Genomic DNA, 20,981 nt, shown 5'->3' on the forward strand with positions numbered 1-20,981 from the left:
GTGGAGACTGCACTAAAAAGCGCTGGGACCCAGACACAACTAATGACTCACAAGAACACAGAGGAAGGTGTTATCTTCAAATGGGGGAAGAGCTATCTGGAGCACGAGGGGGTGACACATTCTGTAAAATGCTAAAAATTTAGCCAAGACAAAATAATGAAAGACCCATCCTACAAGCAGAGGAGGCCAAAGTTAGACGGGGCTAGTGCCGAAGGTGGTCAGCTCCCCATCACTGCAGATGTGCCCGCAGACACTGCCCAGCATCCCACGAAGATGCTGATAAGCCTGGAGCCATGCTGAAAAATATAACCTTTATTGACACATAGAATACCAAAATGCCACAGGTAATCATTTCTGACCTTGAGGCGCAGAGAAGCTGCCATAGGGGAAGTGGAATTTGAGTTGAGCTTGAAGGATGAGCAGGATTTTAACAGAATGCCTAGAAACATTCTCTGTAGGGGCACACTCTGCTTAAAAGCTTGGGAGACCAGACAGCATGGTAAAACAGAGTAGCTGGTGTAGCTCAACACAGAGACCCAGATAAGAGGGAGCCAAATACAGTGTGGCCCATCCCTGGTCCTCTCCCTTCACAGGGTGTAGGCTGAAACCCAGTGATCTGTGACAGGGGGCCTGATAGAATCCAAGGCATGATACAATTAGGCAGTATTATCACAATCCTGTCATTGCATGGCATTCTAAATCCGCAGCCCGTCATGGTGATCATCAGATACTAGCTTAGGACAGTCCCTGGCTGAGCCCACAATGCAGGTGCTACACTGTCTCTTTCAGGCTGGGGGTTCAGTCCAGGAAATACAAAGGGGCTTAGGACATAGCACTGCTCCATCTCCACTCCAAAGAACGACCCAAAGTACAGGGCAGGGGTCTCTCCCCCTGGGAATTAGGCCCTTCACCAGGGCTCAGAGCATCGGGAACAGTAGGAAATGCAGCAAATTTGGAGCCAAGAAACTTTGGTTCAAGTCCCAGGCCTGCAACTCCCTTGGTATTACTTCAGCAAATTATTTACCTCCTCCAAGACAAAACGGAATCCTCCATAAAGACCCTAATTCTCTCCGTTGATTCCAGAGGGACTGTATGAGAGTGCTTTACTAAATTACAGAAATGCTGCTTTTTTCTGTATAAATGTCTCTTCCTTGGTTGTGCCGTAGGTTCTGGCCTGAAGTGATGGCTGAGGAAAATCAGACTCTGCCTGAATTTCTCCTCCTAGGATTCTCTGACCTCAGGGCCCTGCAGGGCCCCCTGTTCTGGGTGGTGCTTCTGTTCTACCTGGTCACCCTGCTGGGTAACTCTGTGATCATCCTCCTCACACAGGTCAGCCCGGCCCTGCACTCCCCCATGTACTTCTTCCTGCGTCACCTCTCAGTGCTGGAGCTCCTGTATACCACGGACATCGTGCCCCGGACCCTGGCTGACCTGGCCTCCCCACGGCCCCGTGCCATCTCCTTCCAGAGCTGTGTAGCCCAGATGTATGTCTTCATTGTCCTGGGCATTTCAGAGTGCTGCCTGCTCACAGCCATGGCCTATGACCGCTACGCCGCCATCTGCCGGCCCCTGCACTATTCCGCCCTCATGAGCTGGAGGGCCTGCATGGCCATGGTGGCGGTCTCCTGGCTCATGGGCATCATCACAGCCACCACCCACTCGTCCCTCATCTTCACTCTGCCTTTCCCCAGCCGCCCCATCATCCCGCACTTCCTCTGTGACATCCTGCCAGTACTGAGGCTGGTAAGTGCTGGGAAGCACAGGAGTGAGATCTCTGTGGTGACAGCCACTGTGGTCTTCATCATGGTCCCCTTCTCTCTGATCGTGGCCTCTTATGCCCGCATCCTGGGGGCCATCCTGGCAATGGCCTCCACCCAGAGCCGCCGCAAGGTCTTCTCCACCTGCTCCTCCCACCTGCTCGTGGTCTGCCTCTTCTTTGGAACAGCCAGCATCACCTACATCCGGCCCCGGGCGGGCTCTTCTGTCACCATGAACCGCATCCTCAGCCTCTTCTACACAGTCATCACGCCCATGCTCAACCCCATCATCTATACGCTTCGGAACAAGGAGGTAGCAGGCGCCCTGCGCCACATGGCTAAGAGGCAGGTCTCTTCACCCTGAAGGGACCCAGGGGATGTCTGCTCACTCACTGACTCCTCCTTCTCCTTCAGGAGCTGGATTTAAACTCCAGCTGAACAGAAACCATGCAGGCCCTCAAAGAAATAAGGCTTCCTGACAGAAAGTGTTGGAATTAAAAACAGAGATAAATCTGTATCTTACCTCCTGTCCCACACCCCAGACTCACTATCAGAGCATGGGTTATTAGGACAAGATAGAATGGAAGGGAATGCTGCTCACAAGGAAGAACATTTATGGGGAAGAGCATCTTCTAGATTGTTCTGGATCCCTGAACAAGGTGATTGCTGTGTCTATACCAGTGGTGAGAAGTCTGTGTCAGTTATGAAGACAAATGTCTATAAAACTGACACTAACTCAGTCACCTATCCAGTGCCCATGAAGAAGTTGCCTCTTCGATCTAGTTTTCTCCCAGAAACACACTATAGTCTTATGCTCTGGGGCCTTTTAGAAGAGAGAGAGCTATTCCCCCCTTGGAATATTCCACATAAATATTTAAATATTCTTCCCTGTCTTTCTCCACCCTTGATTTCTGACATCATCCATCATGGGTGATAGGATGTCCAGCCTGACAAGAGGATCTCCCTGGATTCCTTGTTCCCCTCCTAGTGTGTACCATCAGCTTGATCCCATACCTCCTTCACCAGCATCTCAGACTGGGTGAAGGCCTCAGGCCATCTTGGAGAGGACCTAGAGAGTAAACATTTAACGTTCATTTTGGCCACCTAGCATTTGACCCTCTTTTTGATGTTGGGAGAATTCTCCTCTTTAGAAGCCCACTGGGCACACCCGAATGTTTATAGCAGCAATGTCTACAATAGCCAAACTATGGAAAGAACCTAGATGTCCATCAACAAATGAATGGATAAAGAAGATGTGGTATATATACACAATAGAATACTATGCAGCCATCAAAAGAAATGAAATCTTGCCATTGGCGACGACGTGGATGGAACTAGAGGGTATCATGCTTAGTGAAATAAGTCAATTGGAGAAAGACAACTATCATATGATCTCCCTGATATGAGGAAGTGTAGATGCAACGTGGGGGGCTAGGAGGGTAGGAGAAGAATAAATGAAACAAGATGGGATCGGGAGGGAGACAAACCATAAGTGACTCTTACTCTCACAAAACAAACTGAGGGTTGCTGGGGGGAGGGGGGGTTGGGAGAGGGGGAGGGGGGTTATGGACATTGGGGAGGGTATGTGCTATGGAGAGTGCTGTGAAGTGTGTAAACCTGGCAATTCACAGACCTGTACCCCTGGGGATAAAAATACATTATATGTTTATAAAAAAATAAAAAATATTTTTTTTTAAAAATCGCAAAAAAAAAAAAAAAAAAAAGAAGTCCGCCGGGCAGAGAAACCCTCTGTGCAGCTGAGAACTCTTCCCAGCCCTCCTAGGGTTCCTAGTTCCTACTTCCACCTAGTTCCACCAATAAATGTACTCATGCCTGACTTAGTAGCTGGTGCCCACAAGAAGCAAGGAGCAGCACTTTTTCCTGGAGGACAGCAAAGAAAGCTGCAACAGCAAGTTTCTGGCATAGAAGTGGCATCCGGTCCCTGGTGGCAGCCCCAGGTAGCACTTTTTGTCAGCTGACCAGGTCATGTTTGGAAGTTACTCCTAGAATCTTAGCCTCTGGCATGGTCCTCATCCCTCTATAATTTGTTAATCAATTATTCTTCTGTTTTTTCATCCAGGCAGCTTCTGCTTTGTCAAGAATTTTGACTGATGCATTTAAAAAAAAAAAAAGATTTTTGACTGACACAATTACTTTGAAGTCTGAAGGCATCAAAGGGAAAACCTTAATTCTGGTGTACTGTACTAGGAATAAAATGATCTTGACCCTGTTTAGAAAGACCATCTGAAAAAGAAAAGAAAAAGAAAGACCCGCTAAAGGGAACTTCAGGGTCAGAGAACATCCTCAGACAAAGAGTCGGAGTCAAGGAGCCCACAGCTCTATGGCATTCCTGATATTCAGAAAATATGTTGCTTTCTTGCGACTACTGACCTGGGGGTGCTCATGGAGAGAAAACAAACGGGCAGAAACATATATAATGAGAATAATTATAAAGATGTATAAACGTGCATTGAAAGGTTAATGATTGATAATTGTTTGAGGGTATTTCTGGAACTCTTGCTGGAAGAAGCCACTCGGTGCAATACTTTCCAACCTTCCTCACACCATGGCACACATAAAAAGTGCTAATATTTGAGTGGCACACCAGAGTAAACTGAAGGTAGTAATCAAGGGCATCTAGATAGGACTTAATGGGAAAAAATTCATTGTACTCTCTTTTCACTATATAATTATAAGGAAAATATATAGTAATATGGAAGTTTTTAAATACTTGTTTTTCATAAAACTTCCAAATAAAATACTCATATTTTTATAAGAAACTTGAGCTTGGTTCTGTAAACATAATTTTTATACTAGATTTTGTGCTTGAAAATGACTAAATGCCTCCTGATCAAGATCTTTAATCAGATCTTGATCTGATTAGTTGAGGAAAATCGGAGAAGGAGACAAACCATGAGAGACTGTGGACTCTGAGAGACAAATTGAGGGGTTTGGAGGGGTTGGAGTGGGGGGTTGGGTGAGCCTGGTGGTAGGTATTGTGAAGGGCACATATTGCATGGAGCACTGGTGTGGTGCATAAACAATGAATTTTGGAACACTGAAAAAAAATTAAATTAAAATAATAATAATAGGGGCGCCTGGGTGGCTCAGTGGTTTAAGCCTCTGCCTTCGGCTCAGGTCATGATCTCAGGGTCCTGGGATTGAGCCCCACATCGGGCTCTCTGCTGGTGGGGAGCCTGTTTCTCCCTCTCTCTCTCTGCCTGCCTCTCTGCCTACTTGTGACCTCTCTCTCTGTCAAATAAATAAAATATTTAAAAAATAATAATAATAATAACTGACGGTCACCATCAAAGAAAACTACTCACAGAAGTAGGTGAACAAAACTGGAAAAGCTTTTCAAACTCAAAATTTTGCAATAATTGGAATTACATGCAAGGACATATTTATGTTTACTAGCTCTTCCTTTTCTTGTACTGACAAATGATAATTTTGAAAATTTTTGTAATAATGAAAAAGGATTTCATATCCAATCGTACTTTCTTGTGTCAAGTATTTCAACAGAGCGCCATCAGAGCTCTACTGCGCAGAATGCCCAGGCGCTGTTAGAGCAGCCTCCATGAGGCCAGCTTAAATACCACAGTGGGGTCAGCAAGTAACAGACAAAAGTATTGGATATGCATGAAGACAGATATTCAGGACCACTATGGACAGCTGACTTCTTGGAAGGTCCCCTAGATTCCCCACCCTCCAACCCATGAGGGCGACACCTTGGGCTGCACTCTGTATTCCTTGAGCACAGGAAAGCCCAACTCCTTGACAGCTCCATGGGCCCCTCGTCCACAGGAGTCAGTGGGACCTTCAGGAGCTAGCTGCTGGAGTAGACATGAAGGTTGCAGAGCCCATGCTGAGTGGCCCTCAGCCTACCGAGGCCAAGCAATGGCTATGGCTCATTTTTCTCAGCAACTGCAGGAACCTCAGCATGCATTCCCAAACCCCACTCCTTTTGGGCTTCCCCCTGAGGAGTCCTAGGCAAGGCTGTTCATAGCCAGATCCAACCAGCTTGGAACAGTGTCTGTTCCAAGACCACACGCATGCAGAAACTAAGTACTTAGAGGATCATTCTCTTACAGAACACTTCCAATATGATTGGCCCTCCAGTGTCCCATAATGCACCTTTAGGAAGATTAAGTTTTTCATTCAGAAAATGCTATGTCAGTGGGCACCTAGACGGCAGTCAGTTGAGCATCTGACTTCAGCTCTATCATGATCTTGGGGTCCTAGGATGGAGCCCCACATTGCATTGGGCTCCCTGCTCAGCAAAGATTCTGCTTGTCCCTCTCTCTCTGCCCCTCCCCACACTCTTGCACTGTCTCTCTCAAGTAAATAAATAAAATCTTTCAAAAATAAATAAACAATATTTTTTAAAAAGAAAATACTATGTCAAGCTGTGTGCCAGGAATTCAGGACAGAGGAGAATAAAACACAACTTCACTCACAGGCCAATTAACAGCCAATTACAATCTCATAATTCTATATGAGATGTGTACCAAAAAGAGCAGCAAGACAGGTGGTGAGAAGCAAAGAAGAGATCCTGACCCAGTCTGAGAGAGATGGAGAAGGCTTCAGGTAGGAGAGGATATCTTAATTGAAGTCTGAAAAACAAGAAGTTATCCATAGGAAGAAGTAAGAAAGGGAAGAAAATGTACAGAAGCCCATAGGTGATAGAGAGCGTGGCACAACCTAGAAACTGCAAGGCATCCTTTACAACTGAGTATAGTGAGTAACAGCGAAGAGACAAAACAGGAGGGAGAGAGAAATTGCTAGGGTATGAAGAGGTTAACAAGTTAACCTCTCTCCCTTTTGGGTTTTCTACCAACTAAGAAAATATACTGGTAGTAGATAGGGAGCAGAAGATCAGCTTTCTTACTGAATTGGACTTTATGGCTTGAACACAAAGTCAAAATGAGCTTCCTACTCCCCACATTTACCACCCTCCCCCAGTTACAGGCAGAAAATCTGTACAAATTACAAGTCAGTCCAAGCAAGCCCAGCCCCAAGCTTGCCACCTGAAGAGGGAAAGAGTGTGTGCAGCCTAAAGCAGGCCAGCCTGAGAAAGCAAGCCAAAGAGGGTTTAGGTCATGCATGGGCAAAACTCTTTCTCCAGCATCACCAGTAAGTTCTCCTCCTCTCAGGAAGTGAAGCCGAGAGAAAGGCAAGGGATGTTTCAACTCTATTCCCTAATGGGAAGGGAATAAAAAATCCCCTCATTTTGTGGAAAACCTAAGGAGGAGAATTACAGATGTGTTCCCACCCCCACCGAGGACAGAGCATGAGGGATGGATGTGGGGGGTCACTTATGAATTTGGGGACTCATCCTGAGTGACAAGATGGGATTTGAGTTTTTAAAAGGTCATTCTAGCTGTGATGTGAAGAACAGATAACAGTGGCAAAAAAAAAGAGACCCAGGGACCACTAACTAGTTTCCTAATTAGGGCATCCAATTGCAAACAACAGATTCTGCTCTGATCATCTTAAGCAGAGAAAAATTAATCAAAGAAGACTTAGCCATGCAGAAAGCATAGGGTCCTCAGCTACATGTCAGGGATGAAACTCAACAGCCCACAAGGGCACTCCAGCATCCACACTCCTGACACCAGCACTCAGTTCACCCACTCTGCCCAGTGCATACTGATGACCCTCGGGACTGGACATCAGAACTATGCCACAGCTGTCCCCAAAAGCCAGATGACTTCCCACACACCCTCCAGATCATAAATCCTGCATCCCCCTGTCACATTGCTCAGCTCCAAACCAATGTATGACTTACCAGCAGAACCCCGATCACAAGCCAGCGCCCTAGCTGCAAAGGTAGTTGGGAACGCAAGTTTCCTGGCTACTACTTTAGAGAGAGGGGACTTATAAGACAGGAAACTTTCCAAACATTAGAGAGGTGTTTAAAAGATGCTAGAAAGACCAAAAAAAAAAAAAGACAAATGTCTACCATTTACAAATTCCACTGCTGCAACTGGAATCCAGACCATTCTAGCAAACTCTCCATTGAAACGAAGGGAAAAATACAGGGCAGTGAGCTGGTAGTGAGGCATAAAGGAAGTGATTAGGGCCTAAACAGGAAGCAAAGAAAGGTAGTTGAGGCAGAATGAATGGTAATAATAACAGCTAATATTGTGTGTGAGTATGTACCGGACTCATAAAATAACATGATCACAATCTCTTGACTCATAATCGTCTCATTTAATTCCCATACAAAACCTATGTGATAGGCAAAGGGATAGATACCAATTTTGTGGGACCTAAAGCTTATATAATTTGAGATGGCCCTATTTAATAAAATAAAACAAAAATATTAAAATAAAACCAGGGGGACACCTGGGTGGCTCAGTCAGTTAAGCATCTGTCTTCAGCTCAGGTCACAATCCCAGGGTCCTAGAATTGAGTCCCCCATCATGCTCCTCACTCAGGGGGGAGCCTTCTTCTCCCTCTGCCAGCTGCTCCCCTCGCTTGTGCTCTCTCTCTCTCTGACAAATAAATAAATAAAATCTCTTTTTTTAAATAAAATAAAATCAGGTACAAACGTTTATTCAGAATGAAAAAAGATTTTATAAAAATTAGAAATTGTTTTGAACTGGTCAATGCCACAAATGTCATATCCAGAAAAATAGTATGTTTTTGTTCATTAACTACCTGATCACCTTTATAATTCTTTTCTTCCTACATTGTTTTGCCGCGTACTCTTTCATTGCCTTCATATTCATATGACACTGATTGTGTAATGCACTTTCCACAGAGGGATTAGAAGGGATTGTCTCTCCCCTAGCAGGTTGACTAAAATTTGTTGTTCTTTTATTGACAGTTTAGAAAAACTTTTTCAACTTCACAGTTCATTATTGCTACTTTTATGAACATTTTCAGGATTATTGTCAAATTTGGCCAAACCATTATCAAGCTTCTTTTATCTACTAGCTATAAATTTTCACAACAGGGGTGCCTGGGTGGCTCAGTGGGTTAAAGCCTCTGCCTTCGGCTCAGGTCATGATCTCAGGGTCCTGGGATCGAGCCCCGCATCGGGCTCTCTGCTCAGCAGGGAGCCTGCTTCCTCCTCTGTCTCTCTGCCTGCCTCTCTGCCTACTTGTGATCTCTGTCTGTCAAATAAATAAATAAAAATCTTTAAAAAAAAATTTTTTTAATTAAAAAATTTTTTTTAATTAAAAAATTTTTTCACAACATTCCAAGATTTTTCTTGGGCAATGAATTATCTTATGTAATCTTTGAAGGGATTTGATTCATTAGCCAGTTTAGGTTCTCATTATAGTCACATATTGAATATTATGTTTTCTTCTTTGAGGTCAGTATTTGATATATAATCAGCAAGAAACCTGAAATTATTTCCAATGCATTCATATGGTTCACTCTGCTTCATTAATTGGGTGGTATTTGAGTCATCATGGCTGTGTAACAAGCCACCCCAAATCTAGCATAAAGCAACAGTCAGGGATGCCTGGGTGATGCAATCCATTGGGCATCTGCCTTCGGCTCCGGTCATGGTCCCAGGGTCCTGGGATCGAGTCCACCCTCGGTCTCCTTGCTCAGTGGGGAGCCTGCTTCTCACACTGCCTGCCATTCCCTCTGTTTGTGCTTGCTCTCTCGCTCTCTCTCTCTCTCTCTCTCTCTCAAATAAATAAATAAATAAATCTTTTTTTTTTAAAGCAAGAGTCATTTCATCATGCTTGTAATTTCTGCACGTTAAGAATTTAGACAGGGCACAACCCAGATGGCTTGTCTCTGCTCCACAATGTCTGCGTCATCACCTGAGGGACTCAAGAGCCGGAAATGACCTGAACAGCAGGGAGCAGAATCACCCAACAGTTTCTTCATTCACATGTCAGCTGCTTTCATTGACTGGATTTTTCGACCAGAATACCTACATCTGTGTGGCTTGGGCTTCTCATAGCAGAGCAGCTGGATTCCAAGAGTGAGTATCCCAAGAGGAAACATCCAGAGAACAAGCATTCAAAGAGCCACAGCAGAAGCTGTGAGGCTCCTTCTGACCTAACCCCGGAAGTCATGCAGCATCATTTCCACAAGTTTCCACTATTTATAAGTGGGTCACAAAGGCCAGCCCAGATTCGGGTGTTGGGAGAACAAGACTCCACCTCTTAATCTAGGAGAGCACCAAGGTCACGCTGCAGAAGTCTATGTGGGATGGGAGATATTGCTGCAGTCATACTTGGGAAATACTATCTGTCAGAGATAATCTAGTATTCCAAGAGCCTATATTTCATGTAAAATCTACCCCTTCCTCTTGATGAATTACAGCTTTTAATAAAGTTTGAAATTTTCAGTAATTTATTTCTCAATATAAGGATCAGTTTCATTGACTTTGTCATTTATCTTCATTGCTTTTGTGTCATATTTCATTATTTTCATCTAGATTTTATCTCAGTTCTTTTATAAATTAATTTGATGGGGACAAAATCAAGTAACTTCACACACATCCAAATCAAGTATCTATATTTCTCACTTTTTCTATTGAAGCACCCAAAACATCTTTTCAAATTTTAGTTAAAATGAAGTATTTGAGTTTAATCAAATACTCCATCCCCATCTTAAAAAGAAAAGAATTAATGGTTTGTTTATAATTATTTATTCCTGCATTATCATGGACATCTGTAACAGGAGAGAATTTTTCTTTTATGTAAAAGATGAAAATCAAATCCTTGCTTACACCTTCACACAGGTGATGATTGGAAGGTTTTTATCCCCAGAACAACTTCTCAACCCATACATTCCAACCTTGTTTTTCCTCTACTACCCATGGATTTTCAGTGCCAGGCACCATCAGACACATTTTTTTTAATTTCTTTTCAGTGCAATAGAATTCATTGTTTATGCACCATACCCAGTGCTCCATGCAATACGTGCCTTCCATAATACCCACCACCTGGCTCCCCCAACCTCCCACACCCGGCCCCTCCAAAACCCTCAGATTGTTTTCCAGAGTCCACAGTCTCTCATGGTTTGTCTCCCCCTCTAATTTCCTCCCTTCTCCTCTTCATCTACCCGTGTCCTCCATGTTATTTCTTATGCTCCACAGATAAGCAAAACTATATGATAATTTACTGTCTCTGCTTAACTTATTTCACTCAGGATAATCTCTTCCAGTCCCATCCATGTTGATACAAAAGTTGGGTATTCATCCTTTCTGATGGAGACATAATACTCCATAATATATATGGACCACATCTTCCTTATCCATTCATCCTTTGAAGGGCATCTTGGTTCTTTCCACAGTTTGGCGACCGTGCCCATTGCTGCTATAAACATTGGGGTACAGATGGCCCTTCTTTTCACTACATCTGTATCTTTGGGGTAAATACCCAGTAGTGCAATTGTAGGGTCATATCCCTATGACCTCTACTTTTTAATTTCTTAAGGAATCTCCACACTGTTTTCCAAAGTGGCTGCACCAACTTGCATTCCCACCAACAGCGTAAGAGGGTTCCCCTTTCTCCACATCCTCTCCAACACACGTTGTTTCCTGTCTTGTTAATTTTGGTCATTCTAACTGGTGTAAGGTGGTATCTCAATGTGGTTTTAATTTGAATCTCCCTGATGGTTAGTGATGATGAACATTTTTTCATGTGTCTGTTAGCCATTTGTATGTCTTCATTGGAGAAGTGTCTCTTCATGCATCAGACACATTTTTATCATGATTTAACCTCTGGTGCCTCACTTCATGCTGGAATGCTGAGTGATAGAGTACACTGGGTGAAAGGCACATTCCTGGAAGTCATTCCTACATCAGGACAGCTAAGAATCACTTTATCCTACTCAGAAATGACTGTGAGCTACATAAATACATCCCACCAAACTCAAACTTAATCTGTCTCCAACTCAACTTTGCCTTAAATCCAAGAATATCCATGGCCACTTGAACACTATCTTCCATAGGGGGAAAGGTGACAGAGAAGAATTCAGAGTGGAGAGAGACAGAAATGGCTACAGATTATGGTTAAAATATGTTACTTTTGCAATTTTCATAACAATACATAACCGTATATACACAGTTGCTAGAGCTCTTTCCAGGCCCTTATAGGGAACCCAGACAAGTTAAGAGCCCCAAAAATTTAAGCCTCACAGTACATAAACCTCTGTGTAAACTCTGTTATTATGTCAATCTCAACAAAAGAAGGAAACCAAGGCACAGAGTGTTGAAGAACTTTCCCTAGGTAACACAGTCAGGAAGTAACAGATTGGAGTTTCTAAATCTAAAGCCTACACTTTTAACTCTCTACATTGTAAATTCTCCCTCTGGTAATGTGAATTTGGAGAAAGTAGGAAGATGAGGACAAGGAGCTGAAGACAATGAACAGAGAAACAGGAGGAAGAAGAGGAAATGAATGACACCGAGAAGCGAGAAGCAGCAGGACAGCCTGAACCGGCAGAAAGCCACTTCTCACCTCAAACTTGGTGTGTGAATTTTGAGTTTAGAAAGTGCATTTTTCCCTATCTTATAAGTGGGAAACCTCCAGACCTGGTAGGCATTCTCCTGGAAGGTACAAAAGTTCGTCTTTCTTGTCTTCCCTCAGAGTTACACCAGCTGAGCTGGCCAGCTCAATGTCCACAGAATCCACAGGTATTGTCATCCTCTCGCCATGCTTAGGACACCACACGGCCCCTTCTGTTGAAGAGACTATGCTCATAGCACCTGGAGAGAAGCAAATGGCAGGTATGTCAGGTATCTGACATATCTTGAGATATGTTCTCAAGCTGATCCAAGCTACAGTTCTGCAATATGACCCTCTCAACTACCCAGTAGATCCTAAGATGCTCAGTCTTGAAGACAGTGGAAACTGTGGTAAACCCAAGAGGTGAATCACAGATCTGGGAGTGTTTGCCCTTTGGGACAAATAATTAATATCTTCTTTTGAAACTGTTCTTGGGGTTCTCGAAGTCAACCTTATGTACTTAATACCTGACCAATGGACACGAACTGACCATTGAAATGTATTGCCCTCCATAGATTGGGTGGCATTTGATCCACCCAGGCTAAAGCTAGGTATTCCCAATAGCACTTCATCAATAAGTGGAAGTGTTAATGTACGTTAACTGGAATTTAAATTAAAACTTCAAAAAAAATAACTGTAAGTGTCGAACTCAGATAGGGCCCAAGCACATCCTGAAGACAAAAAATTTCATCTACCTCCCTCCCCAGCAAATCACACCCAGTTCATTCATAATGAGCCTGTGAATAAAATAGCCACAATGTCAAGAAAGGAGGCTATGCATGAACTTAACAAAAAGGGGCTTACCCTTACTAAGCTAACTCAGTTACCACCACTGCTGAGAACAACTTGCCATTTAGTTTGGGTTGGAGGTGAAGAGCTTTGTGGAAGCCAAATCTCCACCTTTCTAAACAAAAGCCAATAAAGGCCACAATATTGACTTTCCCTAAACTTTGGCAGCTAAGACATAAGTCTATGACCTTGGCTAGTTCTAGTGCTCAAGACTTTAAATCGAGTGCAAGTGATGCAAAGAGTAGAGTAAAGTTTACAACTCATTTTGGTGATGGCAGCAGGTTAATCCAGGGCCCAGAGTCAGCAGGGCCACACAGTGCCAGAGGAGTCACCAATAACCAGTGGTGGCAGTGCCAACAACCTCCTAATGAGACCACTCTTGTGGTATTACCTTAGCTGTAGCTCTGGTCTCTAAAGTCCTCTCCGTTCCTGATCATTTTCTAAGCCTGGTTCTCCAGGATTCCTACCAACTCTGTGAACCACCGGAGTCCTTTTTTCTCCACCCCAGAGTTGCTCACTTGCTACCCTTTTCCTCCTCCCTCAGGGCCCATCCCCATTCACGGTTTGCAGTAGGATTTCCTATTTTCCAAACCCCCTCTCTTCAAAGGCCCACATCCCACTTCTCCCTTGCCTCTTTTCAACATAACACATTTTAGACTTTCCAGCAACTTTAAGGAACTCTTTTTAATGGAGAAAGTCTCCAATTTTTAAGATCTAAAATCTCTATGAAAGTCATCATAGAGGCCACCTGGGTGGCTTGGTCTGTTAGGCATCTGCTTTTGACTCATGTCATGACCCCAGGGTCCTGAGATTGAGTCCCAAATCAGGATCCCTGATCAGCAGGGTGTCTGCTTCCCCTGCCCCTCCCCCCACTCAGAGTTGCATTTGTGCATGCTCTCTCTTTCTGAAATAAATAAATAAAATCTTTTTTAAAAAGTGGGGCACCTGGGTGGCTCAGTTGGTTAAGCATCTGCCTTTGGCTCAGGTCTTGATTCCAGAGTCTTGGGATCAAACCCCATGTCAGGGTCCCTGCTCAGTGGGGAGTCTGCTTCTCTCTCTCTCCCTCTGCCTCTCCCCCTACTCATGCTCTCTCTCTCTCTCTCAAATAAGTTTTTAAAAAGGAATAAATTCATCCTAGATATAACAAATGGTACTAGTCACAATCACAGTAGTAATCAAAATAGATTAGTAAACACTTCGCTATTTGCCATGGACTGTGCTAAGCAGTTCTCTTATATTTATTTATTCATTTATCTAGTCAACAAATATTTACTGAATATCCACTATGTACCAGGCACTAGGAATATACTGGTGAACTGTCTTTATGGGACATATGTTTTAGTGAACGGAGAGAAACCACAAATAAATTAACAAGTTAGTGTCAGACCCTACTAAGTGATTGTGTAGTAAGGAATGACTGGGGAGAGCTACATTTAATCTTCACAACAATCTCATGAAACAAAAAAAACTACCATAATCATTATTTACAGGTAAGGAAATTAAGGCATAAAATGTTAAGAAATCTCTTAAGGTCAGGGCACCTGGGTGGCTCAGTTGTTTGAGCATCTAACTCTTGGTTTAGGCTCAAGTTGTGATCTCAGGGTCATGGAACTGAGCCCTGCATCAGACTCCACACTCTGTGAGGAGTCTGCTTGAGATTCTTTGCCTCTCCCTCTCCCTCTGTCCCTTCCCCCACTCACACACTCTCTCTCTCTCAAATAAATAAATGAAAGAAAAGAAAGAAATCTCCCAAGGTCTTACAGATAGTAAATAGCAGTCAAGATTTGATCTTTTTTTTTTAAAGATTTTATTTATTTATTTGACAGAGAGAGATCACAAGTAGATAGAGAGGCAGGCAGTGAGAGAGAGGGAAGCAGGCTCCCCGCTGAGCAGAGAGCCCGATGCAGGACTCGATCCCAGGACCCCGAGATCATGACCTGAGCCGAAGGCAGTGGCTTAACCCACTGAGCCACCCAGGCGCCCCAAGATTTGATCTTGCACCTGCCTCACCCCAAAACCAAGCTCTAAAGCATTGTGCCATACTGTCATCTATAACCTAGCTTCTGGTCAAACTTCCTTAGCCAGCTCCATATTCTCCACTACTAGACTTTCCAATAAAATAAGGGACCCCGTTCTACTCTTTAATGCCCTTGATTCCCCAGGATAGATATGGGGTTCTCCATCTTCAGAATTCCATATCCTCTTGTGCACTTAGAGGAGGGAAATATTCACACAAGTACTCAGAGCAGTACTGGTCAAAGCTCATGTCACAGAAAACTAATCTATTTCCCACGAGGCTTCCGTCTTCCTGAATGGAGGTGAGCAGAGCTTTCTATCTAATTCCTCATCTCCAAATGGACTTCCAGCCTTGCTTGAATAATACCTGGGGACATGTTTGCCAGATTTAACAAATGGAAATACAAGATGCCCAGTTAAATTTGACTTTCTGATGAACAATAAATTTTTTTTAATTTCTTTTCAGTGTTTCAGAATTCATTGTTTATGCACCACACCCAGTGCTCCATGCAATACGTGCCCTCCATAATACCCACCACCAGGCTCCCCCAACCTTCCACCCCCGGCCCCTCCAAAACCCTCAGATTGTTTTCCAGAGTCCACAATCTCTCATAGTTTGTCTCCCCTTCCAATTTCCCCCAACTCACTTCTCCCCATCTCCCAAATATTTCTTTTAAAAAATATATTTTAGGGGTACCTGGGTGGCTCAGTGGGGTAAAGCCTCTGCCTTCGGCTCAGGTCATGATCCCAGGGTCCTGGAATCGAGCCCCGCATCGGGCTCTCTGCTCCGCAGGGAACCTGCTTCTTCCACTCTCTCTGCCTGCCTCTCTGCCTAGTTGTGATTTCTCTCTGTCAAATAAATAAAATATATGCTGAGTGAAATAAGTCAAGCAGAGAGAGTCAAGTATCATATGGTTTCACTTATTTGTGGAGCATAACAAATGACATGGAGGACATTGGGAGATGGAGAGGAGAAGGAAGTTGAGGGAAATTGGAAGGGGAGGTGAACCATGAGAGAATATGGACTCTGAAAAAGAACCTGAGGGTTTTGAAGGGGTGGGGGGTGGGAGGTTGGGGGAACCAGGTGGTGGGTAATAGGGAGGGCACGTATTGCATGGAGCACTGGGTGTTGTACAAAAACAATAAATACTGTTACGTTGAAAAAATAAATAAATAAAATTTAAAATAAATAAATAAAAAAAAAATAAAAAATATATTTTATTTTTAAGTAATCCCTACATCCAAGGTGGGGCTCAAACTCACAACCCAAAGATCAAGAGTTACAAATAAGCCAGTCAGGCATCACCAGAATATTTCTTTCCCTGGAAATATAAAACAGTGCTAAATCCCTGTGACCAAATATTTTATGTGACATACTTATACTAAAAAATGGTTTAGTTGTTTATCTGAAATCCAATTTTAACAGAGCATTCTGTATGTTCCTAACAATTCTATCTAGGACCCTGAAAATAGGGGACCTTAGCTTCCAGAGCTGATGTAATGATCTCTAGTAAGAAAAGCATTAAGCCACCCAGGGTTGATATAGTCTGATTTTATCATGCCCTCCTCTTGTCAAATTCCCAGCTCAGAACAATAGAGGAAAAGTTATCTTCCCTCATCTTGTTCAGACACCAATTCTGTCAGGAAGTTATTCTTGGATATGACTGTGATGCCTCATGTTGCTTCTTGGTCCACCTGTCTCACCCAGTCCTTGGTCAACTGAGGCAAAGTGGGTTCTTGTCTTCTTTTTTTTTTTTTTTTTTTTTTTTTTAAAGATTTTATTTATTTATTTGACAGAGAGAGATCACAAGTAGGCAGAGAGGCAAGCAGAGAGAGTGAGAGGGAAGCAGGCTCCCTGCCGAGCAGAGAGCCCGATGCGGGACTCGATCCCAGGACCCTGAGATCATGACCTGAGCCGAAGGCAGTGGCCCAAACCACTGAGCCACCCAGGCGCCCCGGGTTCTTGTCTTCTTCATCAGACCTTTTCTGCAGTATAGGAATATTAAATATTCACACCTCCCCATGTTTATTTTCCCCTGGCCATCTAGCACTAACACATTCTTGACCCTTAATTCACTTCCTTGCCCTGAAAATTGTACTGTAAAACAATAAAAATTCTTTTGGAAAGCAATTTGTCAATATGTTTCAAAAGCTCTAAAACTGTACATATTTTTAGTCAACCATTCTATTTCTAGAAGTTTGTGCTCATAAAAGACATAAGAATATAAAGATATGTGTAATGATTTCTATCTCTGCAATATTTATACCAAAAATGAGTAATTCCAATAATAGGAGTTGCTTAATATTATTGCATCTATCCATATATTGATACTACAAGGATATTAAAATCAAGCTTTAAAAGTCTACCTGTATGAAGCTGTGATCACCAAGACAACATGGTACTGGCATAAAAACAGACACATAGACCAGTGGAACAGAGCAGAGAGCCCAGATATGGACCCTCAACTCTATGGTCAAATAATCTTTGACAAAACTGGAAAAAATATACACTGGAAAAAAGACAGTCTCTTCAATAAATGGTGCTGGGAAAATTGGACAGCTATGTGTAGAAGAATGAAACTCAACCATTCTCTTACACCATACACAAAGATAAACTCAAAATGGATAAAAGACCTCAATGTGAGGCTGGAATCCATCAGAATCCTAAAGAAGAACATAGGCAGTAACCTCTTCGACACTGGCCAAGCAACTTCTTTCAAGATGTGTCTCCAAAGGCAAAAGAAACAAAAGCAAAAATGAATTTTTGGGACTTCACCAAGATCAAAAGCTTCTGCCCAGCAAAGGAAACAGTCAACAAAACAAAGAGGCAACCCACGAAATGGGAGAAGATATTCACAAATGACAATACAGACAAAGGGATGATATCCAAGATCTATAAAGAACTCCTCAAACTCAACACACACAAAACAGATAATCATGTCCAAAAATGGGGAGAAGACATGAACAGATGCTTCTCCAATGAAGACATACAAATGGCTATCAGACACATGAAAATATGTTCATCATCATTAGCCATCAGGGAGATTCAAATTAAAACCACATTGAGATACCACCTTACACCAATTAGAATGGCCAAAATTAACAAGACAGGAAACAACATGTTTTGGAGAGGATGTGGAGAAAGGGGAACCCTCTTATGCTGTTGGTGGGAATGCAAGTTGGTGCAGCCACTTTGGAAAACAGTGTGAAGATTCCTCAAGAAATTAAAAATAGAGCTTCCCTATGATCCTATAATTGCACTACTAGGTATTTACCCCAAAGATACAGATGTAGTGAAAAAAAAGAGCCATCTGTACCCCAATGTTCACAGTAGCAATGGCCACGGTCGCCAAACTGTGGAAAGAACCAAGATGCTCTTCAAAGGATAAGTGGATAAGGAAGATGTGGTCCATATATATTATGGAGTATTATGCCTCCATCAGAAAGGATGAATACCCAACTTTTGTATCAACATGGATGGGACTGGAAGAGATTATCCTGAGTGAAATAAGTTAAGCAGAGAGAGTCAATTATCATATGGTTTTGCTTATTTGTGGAGCATAAGAAATAACATGGAGGACATGGGGAGATGGAGAAGAGAAGGGAGTTGGGGAAATTGGAGGGGGAGACAAACCATGAGAGATTGTGGACTCTGGAAAACAATCTGAGGGTTTTGGAGGGGTGGGGTGTGGAAGGTTGGGTGAGCCTGTTGGTGGGTATTATGGAGGGCATGTATTGTATGGAACACTGGTTATGTACATAAAAAATGAACCACTGGACCACTGAAAAGAAATTTAAAAATAAGTAAAAAAAAATTTTTTTAAGTCTACCTGTATGGTAAAGTGCTAAATAGAGTTTAATAAGGTGGAAAATAAAGAACAATTTAAATAACAAAATCATATACACATATGGAGGGAAATCTGAGTGCAATAATTTCCCAAGGACATTAACACCAAAATGGTAATAGTTATTTTCTTCTGAATGCAAAATCCTCTGCAATTTTGTGATTTTGTAAACTGAAAATCAATGCTATTTTAAAGGCCCCCATTTACTGTGTCTTGAGAGTAATTTCCCCATTTGTACCGTCCCCTCCTGTGGCTTATTTCTGAAAGAAAGTTCATGAACAAACAAGAACTGGCTTCCCAAGAAAAATAAAATGGTGCCAGTTCTCTCCAGCCAGCAAATCAAGGTGGCCTCCGGGTAGAAATAGGGTCTGTTTACAAGAAACACAAGCATCATCTTGGGAGTCTAGGGGTCAGATTGGACCTTTTGATAGGTCATAGGAGAGAAATTGTATGTCTTTTTACCTTAGGACCAGAGAAGAAAATAGAGAGCAAGTCAGGCAGCAGGTGAGAAGGAAGCTAAGTAGAGAATATCAACATCTCAGGGATCCCAGGATAGCCATTGTAAATCAGGAGTGAAGTACTAGACATATGCTTCCAGACCTAAAGCAACACCAAGAAAGACTGGGTACCTGAGCATTTGAGCCAGACCCTCCCTTGCCAACCCAGTTACACAGACCAGACCTTGTGCCTGGGGTAAATGGAGCTCTTGCTGTACCACAGGCAACTGATACAAGAGAAGGCTTTCTCTTATGAGGAGTCCGGGAAAAGAAGAAAGAGATATCTCCAGGAATCATAGCCCCAGAAGGTGCCCTGAGCCTCAGAACAGAACAGAATTGCTCAGTCTGCATACAAGATGGGCACAGTCACTTCCCTCCTCATCCTTCCCTCAAGTGCATGTTTCTACAGTTCTGCACCTACAAACAAGTCAAATAAGAGGAGACTTCCAAACATGGAGCTGAGCAGCACATCAGCGGCTTGGGCCTTCCAGCTAGGCAGCCCAAGGAATCCCACAATCACAATGCACGGAACAGGAACAGAGAGTCCTGGGGACTGAGGGTCCTAGCTTCTCCCTCTGAAAATACCCAAGGATCAGGCCTTTATCATCAGGAACTCAAGGGAATCAAGGGCTCCAAATGTATCTCTTCACATGGCGCCTCATTGCCCCTGTGACCTCCTTGTTCCTCAGAGTGTAGACAAAAGGGTTGAACATGGGAGTGACAACTGTGTAGACAAAGGCAAGGATCTGGTCCATGTCCTGAGAAGAGCCTGCCCAAGGCCTCAGATAGGCAACGGTCCCAGTCCCAAAAAAGAGCATGACCACAAACAGGTGGGAGGAACAGGTGGGAGGAACAGGTAGAGAAGACTTTCCAACGGCCCTGAGATGTCGCGATCCGCAGGATGGTGGCAAGGATATAGCCATAGGAGGCTATGATCAGTAAGAAGGGGGTCAGGATAAAGGCAATTGCAAGGGCAAGATTGCCCACTTCGCCCCAGAAGGTGCTGGCACTAGCCAGTCTCAGCACAGGCAGAATGTCACACAGGAAGTGGTGGATTGTGTTGGCACCACAGAAGGGCAAAGTGAAGATGAAGATGGAGTGAGTGGTACCAGTGATGATGCCCATGAGGTAGGAGGCCCCCACCATGCTCACACATGCTCCCTGGTTCATGAGGGTGGTATAATGGAGGGGCCTACAAATGGCAGCATAGCGGTCATAGGCCATGGCAGTAAGCAAACAACATTCAGCAATGCCAAAGAGGGCAAAGAAATACAGCTGGGTGAAGCAGCTGGCAGGTGAGATATCCTGAGTGAAATAAGGTAAGCAGGAAGCCAGGAGGTCAGCCAGCATCCCAGGCATGATAGTTGTGGTGCAGAGGATTTCCACCATGGAGAAGTGGCGAAGGAAGAAATACATGGGGGAGTTCAGGGCAGGGTCTGCCAGCGTAAGGAGGATGATCAGGGAGTTGCCCAACAATGTAACCAGGTAGATACAAAGCACTCCCCAAAACAGAGGTCCCCAAAGGGAACCAAAACCTGAGAACCCCAGCAAAACAAATTCTATTACTGCTGTGCCGTTGCCAGCCCCCAT

General features: G+C 43.5%; 2 protein-coding genes across 2 annotated transcripts; one reads left to right on the forward strand and one right to left on the reverse strand.

The window, feature by feature from the left end:
• Positions 1–1,182: 1,182 nt before the first annotated feature.
• LOC123945757 (olfactory receptor 10P1) lies at positions 1,183–2,121 on the forward strand. The gene has a single exon (XM_046010611.1). It carries the CDS (start codon positions 1,183–1,185, stop codon positions 2,119–2,121), a length of 939 nt encoding a protein of 312 aa, XP_045866567.1.
• A 17,893-nt stretch (positions 2,122–20,014) lies between these two features.
• Positions 20,015–20,981, reverse strand: LOC123945790 (olfactory receptor 9-like). Its single transcript, XM_046010670.1, is given in 2 exon segments — positions 20,015–20,236; positions 20,238–20,981. Coding segments are annotated over 2 exon segments (966 nt in total).

Source organism: Meles meles, chromosome 7 (genome assembly GCF_922984935.1).
Source record: "Meles meles chromosome 7, mMelMel3.1 paternal haplotype, whole genome shotgun sequence".
In the NCBI taxonomy this organism is placed as follows: Eukaryota; Metazoa; Chordata; class Mammalia; order Carnivora; family Mustelidae; genus Meles; species Meles meles.